The sequence below is a fragment of the Spermophilus citellus genome (genome assembly GCF_964194105.1).
Source record: "Spermophilus citellus genome assembly, chromosome: 15".
In the NCBI taxonomy this organism is placed as follows: domain Eukaryota; kingdom Metazoa; phylum Chordata; class Mammalia; order Rodentia; family Sciuridae; genus Spermophilus; species Spermophilus citellus.
In genome coordinates this window covers 66553478-66572333 of record NC_138195.1, presented here as the reverse complement: position 1 = coordinate 66572333, position 18856 = coordinate 66553478, and the positions used below count along the sequence as shown (strand labels likewise).

At 44.1% G+C, this 18856-nt stretch overlaps 1 protein-coding gene across 1 annotated transcript in view; it reads left to right on the top strand.

The window, feature by feature from the left end:
- The window catches only part of PIK3AP1 (phosphoinositide-3-kinase adaptor protein 1), a gene marked incomplete at its 5' end in the record, with an annotated part of 117228 nt that overhangs the window by 94174 nt on the left and 4198 nt on the right, over positions 1-18856 (top strand). The window contains 3 exons of the mRNA XM_081268242.1: positions 4965-5120; positions 12185-12255; positions 13531-13649. Coding sequence (XP_081124368.1) covers positions 4965-5120; positions 12185-12255; positions 13531-13649 — 346 coding nt within the window. The remainder of the gene's footprint in view (positions 1-4964; positions 5121-12184; positions 12256-13530; positions 13650-18856) is intronic.

Below are 18856 nucleotides of genomic sequence, written 5' to 3'. Positions count from 1 at the left end.
TGTCTTCTGGGCCCACTGCAGGCCACCAGGTTCCACCCCCATTCCAGCATCTACAGGACCTGCTGTCTCTTCCATTCATCTGGCACTTCTGTTTTACTGCTCTGATTGCTGTGACTTCATTCCTTCATTCAAGCCACCAGCAATCCCCAGGGGTTCTGCCTCCAAACTACACTCTAAATCTGGCCATTTCTTTTAATTTTTTTTCTTAGTTGCAGTTGGACAGAATACCTTTATTTTATTTATTTATTTTTATGTGGTGCTGAGGATCGAACCCAGCGCCTGCACATGCTAGGCCAGTGCTCTACCGCTAAGCCACAATCCTAGCCCCTGGCCATTTCTGACCATCTCCTGTGCCACAATTGCAGCCTAACCACTCTTGCTGAGACTGTTGCAGTAGCCTCTTCAGTTGTCCCCCCATGTCCACTTTTGCCCCTTTACAGTTAATCCTCCAACTGCAGCCAATGCCTTTTTAAAAGTAACAAATCAGATAATGCCACTCCCTTGCTCTAAGCCATTCAGCGGCTCCTGTGCCACTCAGTTGACAGCAAACTCATCATGTGGCCTGCAGAGGCCTACATGAAGTAACCCCTAAGTTCATCCTCCATTTTCCTCCCACCTTGTATCCCACCCCACTCCCCCATGGATTCTTTTATGTTTATCTAACCAGGCAAGATTATTTCTCCCTCAGGGCCTTTGCACTTGCTGTTCTGCCATCTTTCCTGCTGGCTCTTTTTCATCCTCAAAGAAGACTTTTCTGCCATTCTTCCATGATTCACTTCCTGTTGCCTTGCTTTCCCCACTTTTGTGTAGTACAGGCCAGAATTGCCTTGTGGTTATGGCCTAGAACCCTGCCTCCCTCCTGCAGTAAGCTCCATGAGGGCAAGTATAAGTCTGTTTTGTGCTCTGCTGAATCCCCAGTGTGCAGTACAGTGCAATGACGGAGCTCATGAAGTCTCTGTTGGAATGATTGGTGTCAATAAAATGTGACACCGTTCATTCATTCCACAAACACTTATTGAGCAGTAGGCCTCCAGCCAAATAAAGAATCCTATGGAACCCTGTCTTTGCCCTCTGGTAGCTTATGAGTTAGTTGTCTTTTTATTCATAAAAGTCTGAGTTTCCCTGCAAGTTTCTGTCCCCTGATGCCTAATATAGTGTATTGTGGAAAATCATAGCCTAGTGAATGTTCATGATTTTGACTGTCAGATGGAAGAGGGGCTAAATGTTATAACTGTGGCAGAATCAGAGAGCTTCTGCCTGTGGGTCCAGATTTTAAATTTATGCTACCGCTACAGATTGTTATGTGCTCTCCTGGTGGAGAGGAAGAGAAAGCAGAGACGGCAGAATGTCTGGCTCAAGGTCTGGTCTGCACAGTCGTCTGAGGGTCAGATAATAGGGCTCTAGGTGGTAAAAGGGCTGAGGTGCATTTTAAAACTAGAGTTCATGAACCCAAAGATACAAGCCTTGATTAAATGAAACATTGCAAGCTTTAAATATAGGCAGCACCAAGAAACCTGTGATTTGGTGGTGCTCCCAGTGTCTGAAGGCCCAGGAGTTGTAGCGTTGGAGTCACAAGTGCTCAGCAGTCTGAGCCTTCTGAGTGTCATCACATCTTTACCACCCCCCTGGTTCCACCTGGCACCACAGGAGATACTGAAGCAAGAGAAGTTTCCATGCAGGAGATCAAGGGTCATAGGCATGAACCCTGGACCAGCAGGGTTGGGGTCAGATTTTTGCTCACTGCCAGCTAGGAAACATGGGTAAGATGCATCACAATCTAGTAGCCTCTGTCCCTGTCTGCATAATGGCAAAAGCAAAAAGTGCCCACCTGTTAGGGTTGCTGTAAGTAAGCCAGGGTATCACCTGTGCCTAGCATAGTGCCTGGCACATGGAAGCACTCTAAACCCAGCTGCCCCTGTGATTACACATGCCCACTCACAGGCTGGTATCCTCTCAGGCAGGGCCTTCCACATTGAGTGTATTTCTCTTGGACTTACCATCCAGGAGTGGGCCTTAGAATCATGAGTTCACCCAAGACTAATCAGGCTCCAGATGAGTGATATCTACCTATTAGTAGTGATAGTCTAAATCAGAATGGTCAATATCTAAAATTTTCTAATGAAGCATGTCTTAATTCCCTCCAGCTGCTCCCCAAGAAGCAGACCCTTTGATAAAATTTTTCTTGTTAATTTTTAAAAAACTTTTTATATCAGGTGATTTAACTAAGCATAATAACTATTAAGTATTAGGCTATATATAATTGGACACTTTATTAGTCAGTATTCCATCTCTGTAAAAAATACCTGAGATAATCAACTTATAAAGAGAAAAGGTTCATTTTTGACTCACAGTTTTGGAGGTTTCAGTTCTTAATCAATTGGGCCCATTGCTTCAGACCTGTGGCTGGAGCATCTGGCAGAACAAAACTGCCTCATGGCTAGAAAGTAAAAAAGAGAAAGAGGGAAGGGATGAAGTCTGATTATCCTCTTTAAGGGCATACTCCCAATGACCTAAAGACCTCCCACTAGGCCCCTCCTCTTAAAGGTTCCACCACCTCCCACTAGTGCCAAGTTGGGGACCAAGGCTTTTAACACATGGGTCTATGGGGAGGATTCCAGATCCAAACTTGAACAGGCACTGAATATTAATGACTAGGGATGGCAGCAGTCCACATGGGGAGAATGTTCTACCCCATAGGCCTCAAAATTCGACCTTATTTTGCATTTTTATTATATTAAAATATGCATAACACCAAATTTACCACTTGAACCATTTTTGAGTACAGTTCCATGGCGCACAGTGCATTCCCCAGGCTGTGCAGCCAGCAGCACTTCCGTTTTTTAGAATATTTCCCTTCTCTGGCAAGGAACTGAGAGCAGATAGCCCGAATGGAAGGTGATCCCAGGGGACAGAGCAGGGGGTGGGGAAGTGACACAGAGAAGGAGTTGAAGGAGAACACCTGCTCAGCGTTACCCTACCTGAGGAGCAAGCATTTATATACCAGCTCCCATCTGTCATTGGTTGAGGCCTGCTGGGAGGGGGCACTCATAATTTGGCTATCTTAGGTAGTTGGAAGTTGGACCCTGGACTGCAGGATGAAGCCCAGGGGCGTCAGAGCATTTGCCAAAGAGAAGGTATCATTTATGGCTGAGTAGATATGATTTATTAGTTAGCTCTGTAAACCTTGATTGTGTACTTACATGCTGGCTTGAAGTTATCTGTTCTGTGGCTTTTCACATTGAGCTCCTTGAGGGGCCTCGGGGCTGCAGTATGTGTGTTTATGGGGGTGGGGGTAGGAACTGGGCTGAGGGAATGGATTAGGGTCCTGGGCTGGGGCCACTGAACTCTGCTTTGATCATGCAGCTTTTTAAAAATCTGTTTTCTGTGTTGAGCTTCTGTTGTCACTAAAGGAAAGAATTCTGTTTCACCGAAAACAAAAAGCATTTGAAAATAATTGGCACGCAATCATTGTTCTACAGGAACATTTGGGTTGATGAGTGGCATTTCTGCCTAAAGGGCCTTTTCTAAGAATGTAACTCATTTTCCACACAAAGACTCAGTCTTAAATAGGCAACTTCATTTGTCTTAGCAAAATTGTTATTATTTTCTTTAACAGGGGTTGGAATACTAAGGATAATTGAAAACGGAGCCATGGTGTGCTGGTTTTTCTTCAGCCTCAGAGAGTAGCTTTGCTCTTACTGGGCTGGGGCTGGTGGCAAAGGAAATCAGCCAAGGCTGGTGTGACTTGGACCTTGGTGAATGCCAGGCCCCACAGAGAAGACAATTCATATTTATGTTCTGGGTGTATCCTATGACACAGAGGAGCAGCTGAGTCCCAGGGAATCCACATTTGTGCCCCCTCTTTGTCACTGAATTACCGTGCAATCCAGGACCGTTCCCTTTAACCACTCTGTGCCTCGGTTTCCTCACTGGAGTTACACTGACTTACCTACTTAGTGGAGAAGTCATGGCGCCCGGGGGGAATACAAATGTCAATGAAGACACTTTGGGAAAGTGCTATGCCAGATAATAATGATAATTATTCCTGACATTGTACCTTTATTCAAGGAGTGTCAGGACTTTGTAAACATGTAGACTGGCTCTACCTGATTTTTTTGAACTTTTGACTCCCATTTTTTTTCCCCTGTGTGTTTTACTTTCCTTCCTCATACAACCGGTTGAGGGTAGAAAATTGCCACCTTGAAGTTAATTAAACAGACAGGAGCCTCCCTTTAAAAGATGATTTTTTTAAAATGTAGGACAAAGCTGAGATGGAAAAAAAAATAATGTGACATCTGTGTGGGTCCTGGGACCCTGGGGCTCATACCTGGATGCCTGGCTCTTCTCTGTCCAAGTGGCTCCAGACCTGGTTGGGTGCTTCCACTGGACCCTTGTAACCAAGAGAGCCTCAGGATGTGTAAGATTCTACAGTACATCAACAGCTGGGAAGCTGCTTGACACAAGGCCCAGATGGTGCCCATGGACCCAGAGTTCTGCTGGACTGATGATAATACCATTGATTTCTTGGGTGTTATAGGGATTCGGTGACCTACAAATATGGAGCCCCTTAGAACTGAGCCCTGTGCACAGGATGGCCTGTCATTACTGCCAACCCCTACATAACCCCCACCTCAGACAAGGGGAGTAACTCAAGAGAGGTTGACTGACTTGCGTGATGCACTACACAGCTGCTATGCGGCAGGGCTGGGATGCCACAGCATGTTCTGTCCACTCCCTGTGCTTCTCTGCCTCTCTGTCTGGCTACCCCGCCCTTCTGTCTCCCAGCTTGGCCACTTAGCATTCCCTGGAAGTCCAGTGCTGATGTAGGCAGGGAGAACAACCCATGGCCCCAGCCCCTCCTCTTGGCACCCCCAGGCTCAGGCATGGGAGGCAGGCGGCCATGAGCAGTTTGGCAAGTGACAGACTGCCATCTGGAAGCTCATCTCTCTTTCCTCTGATTCCAGACTTAGAGATCACAGTCCCCATTCGGCACTCACAGCACCTGCCTGGAAAAGTGGAGTTTGGAGTCTATGAGAGCGGCCCCAGGAAAAGCGTCTTCCCCCCAAGGACAGAGCTGAGACGAGGAGACTGGAAAACGGACAGTACCTCCAGCACAGCGAGTAAGCAGCCCACACAGCTGGACTCCACCTTCAGAGACATTCAGTTATGAGCCCAGAGATCTCAGTTGGGGCCTGATATGTTTTTTTTTTAATTTTTTATATGTATTTTTCATTGTTGATGGGCTTCATTTTATTCATTTATTTACATGCAATGATGAGAATCAAACCCAGAGCCTCACACACACTAGGCAAGCAAGTACACCACTGAGCCACAATCCCAGCCCCCTCATATGGTTTTGAGAGGTGTAAAATATGGGGCATGGTTAGCCTGTGAGGTTTCTTCTTATCTTGTGAAGCCAGGTTGCATGATATTCTTCTTCTTCTTCTTTTGGTAGTTGGAGATGGACAGCATGCCTTTATTTTATTTGTTTATTTTTATGCAGTGCTGAGGATCAAACCCACGGCCCCCAAGTGCCAGGCAAGCGCCCTGTCACTGAGCTACAGTCTCAGCCCTACCCTTCTTTTTTATAAATGGCAAAACCTAACTATAATAGTTAACATTTATTGAGCATTGGCCATATGTGAAGCATCTTTGTAGATTATTTCATTCTCACAAAACCTCTATAAGATAGGTACTTCAACCTCTGTTTAATGAAGAGAAACTTCTAGGCTTGGTGCCTGTCCTGGGTTGAGAAGCTAATGGGGTCAAGCTGGGATTTGAACTCCCATCTGGATCCAGAGCCAAGATTCTTGACCCCTATTTTGCTGCTTCTCCAGCTGTGCTAAGGGGAAGGCAGGGGTGCAAGATCAGAAGCATTAGAAAACAATGGACTCAGATTCAAGAATTCCAGCTTTACTGGTGGTTGAGAATCTCATTAGGAAATGTCTTCTTTTGGCTTGAAAGCTTGAATAGGAGTCTAATTGCAGCAGACATTGCCTGCCAGCAGGCGGGCAGGGGTTGGGAGCTTTGTTTTCTCATCCAGGACTGTGTTAGCTGACTCCAGACACACTGGCTTCACAAGCCCAATAGGTTGGGCTTCTCTCGTTTTATATATTTCCATGTTATTAAAATAGCTAGAAAAGCAATGAAAGAGCCAGAGAGAAGCTGAATTTCAGAACTCATGTCTCCTTAGATGTGAGTCAGAGAACCCCAAAATGAATGTTGGAGCAGGAAGGTCATGTAATTTGAGGTTCTTAATCCTTTCTACATCACAACCCCCTTGAGAATCCAGTATGTGTTATGGATCTGTTCTCCAGAGAAATCCACACATCTGTACACACACACACACACACACACACACACACACACTCACAATCCTAATTTTGCCCATCCATGGACCTACATCAAGAATCTCTGAACTAGTTGCCCTCTTTATTCCATAGATGGGTTATTTGTGACCCAGAGAAGAAAAAATTTTTGTTCAAGGCCACACAGCGAGAGCATCAAAAGTGGGAGTAGAGGGCTGGGGTTGTGGCTCAACGGTAGAGCACTTGCCTAGCACATTCGAGGCCCTGGGTTCGATTCTCAGCACCACATAAAAATTAAACAAAATAAAATTATTGTGTCCAGCTGAAAAATAAATATTTAATAAATAAATAAATAAAAGTGGGAGTAGAACCCAGCCCTTGGTCTCTTTCAGGTTAAGGTTCCTGCCACTATTACCTGTCCAAATAGATCCAAAACTTAAACACTACCACATGGGAAGTCTAGATTGTACAGAGGAGAAAATCTCTCTATTAAGAGTGGGGGTGATAATGTGTAGTCACCCCTCCCCGCCCCCACCAGGCCATTTGGGAATTCCAACAACTTTAGAAATGGGAGAGAGTTTCCTAGCAATCTCAGGTGGCAGAGGAAGCAAGGGGCAGAGTGCTGCTCTGGACACATGGGAGAAGAAAAATGTTAGAGCAGGCTCCAGTGAGGACAATGTATTCCAGAGTTGGGGAGGGGACCGACAGCTGGAAATTTGACAAGACAAATGCAAAATCCCCATTTCATGTGAAGGGTACTATAATTGAAAAGAGATTATGTACATGTTTTACTTTGAAATTGGTTGGGATTAGGACAAGATGGAAAGAATACACTGTAGTTTTTACTTTGTGTAGTGGTTTATTGTCCAGGGATGGCTACGCATCAGTTAGAAAATGTTACTAAATGACAGACTAATGGATTGTATGCTATTTTGTGGCTATTTGTGACACTCAGTTTCTTTTTTATAGTTTCCATTATCTACTGCTATGTAACAAACCACGCCCAAACTTAGTTGCTTGAAATATAATCACTTATTTATGCCTGATTCCATAGCTTGAGCATATTTGGAGAGGATGGCTCATACCTCCTTTGTGTGGCATTGGCTGGGGTCACTCATGTGACTGCAATCCGCTGGAACATCCAAGATGGCCCCTTATCCTCCAGGGCCTCCCTCCACATAACCTTTAATTCAAAAGCCTGGATTTCTTACAGGGCAACACAATCTGGAAAGGGAACATTCCAAGAGGAGGAGCCCCATTTGTGCAAGTGCTTATCAGGCTTTGGCTTGCATCAGTTGCACTTGCTAATGTTACATTGGCCAAAGCCCACAGTGAGGAGGAAGGGGGCACACAGGGGCATGGATACCGTGAGGCGAGTTTCACTGGGGTTCCTACAGGTTGGCCTGTTACCTTGAAATTGAAGATGATGAGGAAAGATATTACCATGAATCAAATGCTTGCTTTTTGCAGGCATTACCACATGATCTAATTCATCCTATACCACAATGTCATGAGTTTCTACATAAGAAAACTGACTTAGAGAGGTTAGGCAACTTGTCCTGGGTCTCTGTGCAAGAATGTGGGGGTGTCTCTGGGGACTGAACCCAGGGGTGCTTTACTGCTGAGCTACATCCCCAGCCCCTTTTATTTTTTATTTTGAGGGTCTTGCTAAGTTGCAAGGCTATTTTTGAACTTTAATCATATTTACCCTTTCTTGATTTCTTTTTTGGGGAGGGCAGGGGGTAGCCAGGGGTTGAACCCAGAGGCCCTCAATCACTGAGCTACATCCCTGGGCCTTTTGATGTTACTTTTTGAAAATAGGGTCTTGCTAAGTTGCTTAGGGCCTCACTAAATTGCCGAGGCTGACTTTGAACTCTCAATTCTCCTGCCTCAGCCTCCCAAGCCACTTGGATTACATGGGTCTTGTTTTGCCTTTTCTTTCCAGCACTGGGGATTGAATCTACCACTTAGCTACATCCTTAGCCTCACACCCCCCCCCTTTTTTTTTTTTAAATTTTGAGACTATGTTTCCCAAGCTGGCCTTGAATTTGTGGTCCTCCTGCCTTAGTCTCTTGAGTTGCTGGGATTATAGGCATGTGTCACCTTGCTTGACCCTCTTGTTTGGTTCAGGGGACTGAACCCAGGGGTGCTTTACCACTGAGCTACATCCCCAACCCCTTTTATTTTTAATTTTGAGACAGGGTCATGCTGAGTTGCAAGGATATTTTTGAGCTGGCAATCATCCTGACTTAGCCTCCCAAATCACTGGGATTACAGATGTGCACCACCATGCCCAGTGTGCCTGGCTCTTCCTGAGCTCCAATCTTGGGGAAACCTTGCCTTCCAGAGGAAAATAACTCCCAGGGCAGAGAGGAAGTATGAGGGTGTCTGGACTCTGATCCATCAACTATCTCCACAGTCACATCTTGAAACTATCTCTATTTTTAGAGCTAAATAGCTGCCATCTTTGGGAACTATAGAAAAACATTTGCAGATTAATTCTGGTTAGAACTGAAAATTTAGGCCTGAGATATTAGTGTTATGTCTAAGAGAACAAAAGTTCCATTGCAGAGAGTCTTTCTCCTAGACTTTTTTGGTCCAGATTTCGTAAGAGTTATACTGTATGCATTTCCTTTTCCTCCTCATTCATTCATCCACCAAATAGTGAGCAGAGCTCTATGCAAACTGAGCTGACTGCATGCTGGAGACACAAAGATGAAAACAGAACCAGATCCTGTTTTTAGGGGTTTGTAATAGAGGAGAGAAAATACAGAAACAACACAAGTTAGACGCTCATCTGGTCCTTCTTCCCTGATGATGGGACCTGGTATGGGGTGGCACTGCTCTCCCAACCCCTGGCAAGACTGAAAATGATGGGGGGTGGGGCCAGGGCCTCCTACTAACTGTTCAACTCGGGGCAGATATGGGCCAGAGTCATCAGCCTAGAGAGGGGACAGGGCTGGGCAGTTGAATCCGGGGGCTGAGGTTTGGAACTAAACATTGGGGTTAAAGATTTAAAGATGCCAAGGGAGTGGACAGTGGGAGCACATAGGTATGAATTTCCAGAATTATGGGGCCAGTAGCCATGATTGCTTTTTACTTCCTGCTAGCTAACAGATGACCTTCACAACAACAGTCTGGTTCTTTAGGAGGAAATATGATGCTCAATCATGAATGACCTGGGGAGCTTACCACAGGCAGATGGCAGCCCAGGGCCCAGGAGTTGCATTTAGCTGGAGGAATCTGGGGGAGGTTTTGATGACATTTGTCAGTGATTAGGAGGTTTTAGACTTGTGAACAGCAATGAGCCAGGGGGAATGGGGATATAAAGACATTCTGGCCAGGTGGACAGTGTTCTGGTAGATAGGGACAGGATCCCATGTTCTTTTTTTTTTTAGATCCCATGTTCTTTAATAAACAAATTTGAATTTCCTAGTTTACAGATATATTTTGCCACATTATTTGAAATTTAAAAATCCCATATATAAAGAACTCAAAAAACTTAACACCAAGAAAACCAAATAACCCAATCAATAAATGGGCTAAAGAACTAAACAAACACTTCACAGAAGAAGAAATACAATTGATCAAGAAAGATACAAAAAAAATATTCAACATCTCTAGCAATTGGAGAAATGCAAATCAAAACTACTCTAAAATTTAATCTCACTCCAGTCAGAATGACAATCATCAAGAATACAAGCAACAACAAATGTTAATGAGGATGTGAAGAAAGAGGTACACTCAGACATTGCTGGTGGGACTGGAAATTGGTGCAACCATTATGGAAAGTGGTATGGAGATTCCTCAGATAACTTGGAATGGAACCACCATTTGACCCAGCTATCCCACTTCTCAGTTTATACCCAAAGGACTTAAAATCAGCATACTACAGTGACACAGCCACATCATTGTATATAGCAGCTCAATTCACAATAGCTAAACTATGGAACCAACCTAGGTACCCTTCAACAGATATATGGATAAAGAAAATGTGGTGTATATACACAATAGAATATTACTCATCCTTAAAGAAGAATGAAATTGTGGCATTTGCCAATAAATGGATAGAGCTGGAGAATATCATGCTAGAAGAAATAAGCCAATTCCCTAAAACCAAAGGCTGAATGTATTCTCTGATATGTGGATGTTAATTCACGATGGGGGGCCTTGGGAAAGAATAGAGTTACTTTGGATTAGGTAGAGGGGAGAGAAAGGAGGGGAGTGGGTATGGGGGTAGGAAAGATAATAGAGTAAATCAGACATTATTACCTTATGTACCTATATAACTACACAACTGATGTGATTCTACATCACTTACAACCAGAAGAATGAGAAATTATACTCCATTTATGTATGATGTGTCAGAGTGCATGTACTGTCATGTATAACTAATTAAAACAAATTTTAAAAATCACAAGAAATAATCCAAAATTACAACCTAACCAACTCTTTCCCAGCTAACATCTAAATAAATTAGGTCAAAGTTGATACCATAAGCAGGTCAAAACTAAGACTACTTACCTGCAAACTAAAATGATTTGGACCTATTTTAAGAGGAAACTCAGCAAACCTAAGATCTGGTGATACGATCAGTGGCATTATTGGTAAATCAAAGTTAAAATTTTCTTGCAAAATAGTTGATTAACTCTTACTTTTCCTTCTTCACTGCTAGACCACCATGTGCTTAGGCAGCTTCTAATGCTGTACTAGACAGTACAGTAGCCACTGGCCACATGTGGGTATTTATAGCGAAGTTAATTACAACTAAATAAAATTTAAAATTCATCTCCTCAGATGCACTAGTCATGTTTCACACTGACTACCATTTTGAATAGCCCACAATGGAACATTTCTAGAAAGTTCTATTGGGTAGTGCTATCTAATGACAGAGGTGATGAATTCCCAACTCAAAAACCTAAACACCTAAACACACATAGTCACAGTTTCTACCATGAGCTTAGATTATACTTTTGAATTTGTGTTTTGCATTTTTTTTTCTGTTTTTATGGTGTTGGGGTTTGAACCCAAGGCATTGCACATGACAGACAAGTGCTCTACTACTGACCTACATCCCCATCCCCCCCCTTTTTTTTTTCCATCCAAGGGTCTCTCCCTTAATTAGCATGGTATGTGGGGCTGGGGCTCTAGCTCAAAGGTGGAATGCTTGCCTAGCATTCGTGAGATTTGATCGGTTCGATCCCCCAGAACCACAAAGAAACTAAACAAAAAACTAATACAAGGGGTGTATGCATGTGTGATTCATGCACTCATTTCCTAGACTTTCTCAATGAGCACTGCAGCAACAAAACTAGCTTGCAGATTTCAAGAGATACTGAGCAGCGCTGGGCTCAAGTGGTAGCGTGCTCGCCTGGTATGCGTGCGGCCCGGGTTCGATCCTCAGCACCACATACAAAGATGTTCTGTCCGCTGAAAACTGAAAAATAAATATTAAAAATTCTCTTTCTCTCTCTCTCGCTTAAAAAAAAGAGAGAGAGAGAGAGAGATACTGAGCAACTTAGAATGAGACCACCTCTACTTCCCTGCCTGTCAAATCAAAGCTCTCCTATCAAATAGGATTTTCAAGGGAATTAACTGGCAATCATGTTTCTGAAGCACTTAACGTGTGGTAAGCCTTCAGTCAATGGCAGCTATTAAGCCACGAGTGGTCATCAAAAAGTGAACCATTTCATCTCATGCTGAAAGAAAAACTGAACGCTGATAAAAGGGCATACGATGGACACATTTGGAAGAATCCTCTGTTCACAGCTTATGTATTGTTTCTTTCCATAAAAATAAATAAATGCTAGAGCTCTGCATTTCCTTTCCTCCCGAGAGAATCCAACCGTCTGGCTGATTTTGTTCTTACTCTCTAGGTAGCACAAGTAACCGATCCAGCACACGGAGCCTCCTGAGTGTGAGCAGCGGGATGGAGGGTGACAACGAGGTGAGAACCGGGACTCCCACCCATCTGTCTGTGCTAGGTGTTGTTTCATTGCAAGAGACTGAAATCCAGGTGAAGAAGCCAGACACAAAAGGTCTTATATTAGAGGATTCAATTTATATGAAATCTTAGAAGAGGCAAATCCAGAGAGACAGAAGGACGACTGGTGGTTGGTAGGGGGTGGTGGGAGGCGGGGAATGGGGACAAACTGCTTAATGGGCACTAATGGTTACACGATTTCCTTTGGGGATTTCTTCCCATGTTGGGGATTGAACCCAGGGCCTCATGCATGCTAGGTGAGCTCTATACTGAGCTACATCCCCAGCCTTTTTTATTCCTATTTTTGAGATAGAATCCTAAGTTGCTCAGGCTGGCCTTGAACTTGCCATCTTCCTGCCTCAGCCTCCTGATTATCTGGGATTACAGGTGTGTGTCACCATGCCTGGCTATGAAATGTCTTGAGACTAGACAGACAGCAAAATTGTTCACTGTAAAATGGTTGGTTTTCGGTTATGTGAATTTTCCCACAATTTAAAAGGAAGGAAGGGATGATGGAAGGAAGAGAAGAGGGAGGAGTGGAAGGAAGGAAGAAGACAGAAACATTCAGACTAATTAAGCCAAAAGGGGTATCTATGGGAAGCAGCTGGGTGAGTCTCAGGAGATTCAGGGGCAGGGATCATGCAGGGGCCTAGATCAGGAGCTGCAAGCCCTGCCAGAGGGACAGGGCCAAATGTGTGTGTCCTGTGTGTCCCAGAGCCAGATGCTCTTTGGTCTCTGCCTCTTTGTGCAAATCGGCTTTCTTCTCGCCTGTACTCTGGCTTTTCCTGCTTCTCCATATGTGCAGTATCACAGTCCCCAGAAAGCCTCTGGGCAGAGAGGAATTTTAGGCTGAGGCCCCACTCCAAGTTGGCCCAATTTGGGTCAGGTTGTGTACCCTGATCTAGTGACCGGTGGCTGGGAGGAGCAGCAGGGACCACTTGCGTCACCACCGACTCTGAAATCTCCTGAGAACAGGTCAAAGGAGGCCATTTCTGGCCTCCTTTAAGCAATGAGGATTTAAAGTCCAGGAGTTTGTGATAATTTGGGCCAGATTATCTTTTTCAGTTACTCCAGGAAGACATAAAAAGCTGCCTGGTGTTTCTGGGTTGATTACCAGTTTATAGACACCTGTACAGTCAAAGCCCAAGAAGGGCTGATGGGTGGTGGGGATATGGGTGTCCAGCTATGTGGGTGGTTTAATGTAATTTTCACCTGTCTTTCTCATTTTCTTTGCTGTAGGACAATGAAGTCCCAGAAGTTACTAGAAGTCGTAGTCCGGGCCCCACACAAATGGATGGACCACTTACTATTCCCCTTGAGAGGCCTCCCAGGGTGCCTCCTCGAGCTGCCTCCCAGAGGTAACATTGAAGCTGATATGAAATATCAGGGAAGGGTAGGATTCAGGGGACAGAGCTACCTGGAATGCCAACTTTTTCAGCGTGGGCTTTTCATTAACTTAGGTGATTATTTAATTGCAGATACTTTAAGTAGCAAATGTACTACTTCATAAATGAAATTCATTGACAGATGTCAACTCTTAAAATAAAGTCTGTTTGGCTAGAATCCAAGTCCTTAATATTGAACTCGCTTGACTGTATTGTGGGGACAGTGTCTTTGGGAACAGGAGATAAGAAGGACTTGGAAATGAAATGAAGGAGGAAGCAGACTGGCCTGTTAGGTGTGCACATGGCTCCGGAGCTACCCTCCTGGGGCCAGGTGTCCAGCTGATGAATTCAGTGCTTGGATGAATTGTTGCACTTTTATGTGGCTCAATATTCTTTTCTATAAAATGTGGTCACTATCAGAAGTCTCTCACTGAGTTATAAGGATCGAGTTCATGGCCTATGTTAAGAGTTCAAAAATATGAATGGTATGTCTTATGCAGAAGAGCAAACACCCGGAGATTTGAAGATGAGCATTAGCATAAAGAGTGTGACTAATATACTAGGCTCTGGTGTATGTGTTTATGCATTTGGTACTGGACCTCTGGTAGGAATCTTCTTATAGTCTTTGTGGAGTAACAGAAAAAGTGGTCAAAGCTAGCTAGTGTGTCCACCGATACAGAAAGGAGCCATTGGGAATAAAAGCCTTTAATTGTCTTAGGAGTTTAATTCTTTGATGTTTAAAATATAATATGCTAGGTGCAGGGGATAAGAAAGGAGGAACCCCCCCCCCCACACACACACACACACAAACCCAGGATGTTTTTGTACATTCTGAAACTTTAACATAAAGCTCATTAGTGGAATTTGTAAGGAAGTGTAACCAGGAGGCTTTTCTTCTGGTTTTCTGAAAAGAGAGACCAATTTTGTGCTTTTCCATTTCTCCTTTGCTATTTACCACTTTTGCATGTGCTCACCAACATTTATGAACTGACACCTGCCTCTCAAACATCCTACGGCCCCAAGCCGCACCACATTCGACAGGCGTATTTCCTGGTGTGGACCAGAGGGCACATATTAGAATATCACCACTCTACAAGGAACCTGAGTGCTAATCTAGTCCAGTCTCTTGAATTTGCATTATGTTCTACTGGTTGAAAATTAGCTGGTGATTGTGGAGGCACCTTATTAAGAGCCATTATGGTAATAAATGCCATTATTTATTGTGACAGGTTTTATATCAAACACAGTAGATACGTTATCTTGTTTAATTCTCTCCACAACCCTAAGAGATGGATATTTAATGTTATCACATTTTGCAGATGCAGAAACTGGGGCTTAAAGTTGGGTGGAGACTTGGTCTGTGTGACATACCTGAGCATAGCTGACTCTGGGACAGTTTTTTTTTGGGGGGGTTATAGGGGGTTGAACTCAGGGGCACTTGACCACTGAGCCACATCCACAACCCTATTTTGTATTTTATTTAGAGACAGAGTCTCATTGAGTTGCTTAGTGCCTTGCTTTTGCTGAGGTTACTGAACTCACGATCCTCCTGCTTCAGCCTCCCAAGTTGCTGGGATTACAGATGTGTGCTAACACACCCAGTTTAGGACACAGTTTTTTAGTCACTGTGTCAAGAAAGTCTCCATGTCAGGGGAAGAGACCCAAGATCCAAAACCTTTTATTTCTGAAGGCTGAGGACTTTGGGGGCAGTTGTCTAATTGTGTTAAAACAAAAGAGTTGGGCTGGGGTTGTGGCTAAGTGGTAGAGCACTTACCTAGCATGTGTGAAGTCCTGGGTTGGATCCTTAGCACCACATATAAATAAATAAAATAAAGGTATGTGTCCATCTACAACTAAAAAAAAAAAAAAAGAGAGAGAGAGGAAAAAAAAAAGAATTGTCGAGTTTGAAACTATAGCTATAAAAGATTTTGTAGGATTTTGTTTATGGAAGATAAAAAGAGAGTGATCAAGGTTCCAGAAACTAGAGACTGGAAACTGGGATGCACTTAAATACCTAAAAAGCGATGGCAGATGAATTATATTTGGGGAGTTTGAAAGAATGTTGTGAAAACGATGGGAGGAAAAGGGGAAAAATACTCTTTGTTAAAGAGACAGCATTTGCAAAGAAACCTGTAATTGATGGAAGTTGGGGTTTCCACGCATTTTTTTTGGTGTGAAATAACATTTGCAAATATGCAATTGTATTGTAAGCATGCATTTTCATAATAAAATGAGGAAAACTTTGAGCAGGGAATAAAGTGAGCTCCTCTCCTGAATGGCTTGGATGACTGACCTGCTGGCAGGCTGCAGAGGCTGTGTGTCCCTATCTCACTCTCAGATCTGGGAATGGGCGATTGCTCTCAGCCCTTGTTCTCCTGAACCACCATTCCCACTCAAGCTGCACTGTCCGGTACAGTCTTGATCCCACACTATCTCAGACCTGGTCCAATCCTGGGCTCACTCCACGTTTTATCCCCAGAACCTGAATTGCCTTCAGCAGATAGCCTCCATACCTCCATTGTCATCTCCATCTTCATCTCCTGATGTTGACTGGGGATCTTCACCCAGATGCCCCACAGGGATGTCAGACACTGCCTGTGCAAAACTGAGCTCACCAGCCTATCAACCATTCTGGGCCCAAGCTGCCTCCTTCTCATGCATTCCCAGTCTGGGATTGTGGTGTCATTCTTTCTCTTCTCTAAGCCCCAAACCCAAGAGTCCTCCTCAAGATTCCCCACTCCAGACTTTGCCCATTCTGCTACTCTGTCAGCTCTCAGAGCCACCCCCTCCTTCCCATCTGCCAGTGCCTAAGTTCATCTTGTAGGCCCACACCTACCTCCCTGCCTCTCGTCAGTCCCTCCTCCACATGCAACCAGCATGCACTTTCTAGAACAGAAATAGCTGATGATGTCATTTCCTGGCTTAAGAGCCTTTGGATTTAAGTCTGTGGATTAAGTCCCATTCCTCTCCTATATTCACCTATGCTCCAACCCATTAGGAAATCTGTGTTATTTTGTACTGTTTTCTTTCTTCAATCTGCTCCTTTTGCCTGGGAAGCTGTCTTTCTAGTCCCTTCCAGTCTCTGCTTATACATTCTTTAGGACTCAGTCCAAACATTACCTCTTCTAGGAAGTCTTCCCTGATGTTTCCATGCAGAGTGTTTTTACTTTTGTTTCCCCAAATACCTCTATTCTAATCCACATTGCAACCCTTATTACATCCCTGTCTCCTCAAGTGGATGGTGAACCTTGCAAGAGGAAACTACTTTTGATTTAATTTTTTAAATGTTTCCCCTGGTGCCTGACACAGGGGAAACTGGGATGCACTTAAATACCTAAAAATACACTGACGTGTATTAGGAACTTAGTAAATATTTATTGTGTAAATGGATGGATGGATTGTAACAGCTTGGGTTGGACTTCCTAAGCCCTTAAAACAGCCATCAAGCCACCCACCATGGTGCTGGTGGTTTGCAGACAGTAGAAGGAACTTCTGCACTCACCTACTGTGAGTTCCCAGTACATTTATTTGAAGAGACAAAGAAAAGAAGGAAGATGGTGGTGAGGATTGCAGCAGGTGTGGTGTAACATTGCCTGGCATTTCCCTTGCTCCTTAGACCCCTTAGGGTGGGACAGTGTTAGCTCTGCGTAGGTAATGTCCTGTCACAGTTGAGGGGAAAAAGGAAAACTTTCACTAAGTATTTCCCTTTTGTTTTGAACTTATTTGGCCATTCACTAGTGAGTTGCCATCACTAGCCAACACTTGGATTTAAGGAAAAGCCTGTGACCTATATGACCAGAACCTGCTTCTGGAGGCCTCCTGCAGCCCCATGAGTTAATCCTTTAGTTTCTGACTGAACAAGGTCTGTGGAAATCCAACGAGGGACTGGAGAGGTCAGGAAGTGAGTGGACTTGGGACACAGCTACATATTAACTATTAGGGAAGTTAAAAATTATGTTAAATAGAGTAAATGACCACACAAAGGCATACCAGAAAGGATCCCTATTTTAAAAGAACATTAACCAACCTCAGGACTGAGTGCTGACGATGTGTGAACCAAAGTCTTCATAAGTGACCTGTCACCCTGAACAGGGAGGAGAAAGAGGCCAATGCCTACATGTCTCTGATCAGTCAACTCCAACTTCAGCTTCTCAGTGTTCTGGAGAGGCAGGCTCTCCACAGACCACTCCCCCATTTGGATCTAGAACCTTTCTACCTCCCAGGTTCCAATACGTGTACAAGTCCCTTTCTCCCAGATGGGGTTTCCAGTCTGTTCCAGGAGTTGCTCATCAGAATGAAACACAGTAGATGAGCATGGAAGCTCTGCAAGCGTGATATGGCATGCTCGCAGGTCCACCCAACTGCGGCGTGTGGCAGCAGAAGGAGAGAGAGGCATTGGGAGGGAACTGTGTCTTGTAGAGGGAGATAAAGTACCAGTCTTCTGGGGAAAAGATCTTAGACTAACCTTTCATCCTCATAGTGAAATTTTTAGCGTTACTTCTCAAGTGCCTACTCTAAGCCCCAAACTGTGCTATCTATCCAGTTGTCATTGCTATGTCACACATACTCTAATGTAGGTGTCATTAACTCTGTTTGCCAGATGAGTAGACAGTCTCAGAGAAGTTGAATTTGCATACACACACAGGTGTGCATAAATATATCCACTAGATGTTCCTGTATGTTCTTAGCTTCCCCTATCAAAACACTCTAACAGAGTGTCTGAGTTGGGCTATTGTCTGTCTCATCTACACATTTACAGTATCTTAAGGGCCAAATCCATGCCCATTTTACTTGCTGCTACATACCACACGCAGGAGTACATGCATGGTAGGCAAATGTTTGTAAAGAGAGGAAGGAAGGGAGGGAGGGAGGGAGGGAAGATGTTTGGGGAGGGAGGGTTTCTCAACCTTCATTGTTCTCTTATAACACACAGTTTATAGGGCAGGCTGGGGAGAATGGGAGCAGACCACCCTTTCACTTTCACTGGATAAAGTTCAGTTACTCAGCGACAAAAAACACAAAACCATCTATCTCAGGGAGCAGGGCAGGAAGAGGTCCTTCTGTGGTTATTCATTGCTACTTCTACCTTGTTCCTGAAGTGGCCCTGCACTTCCCAGCTCCGTTTTCATTTCCTTGACCTACGTAAAACTAATATTCAGGAGACATTTAGTAAATATTTA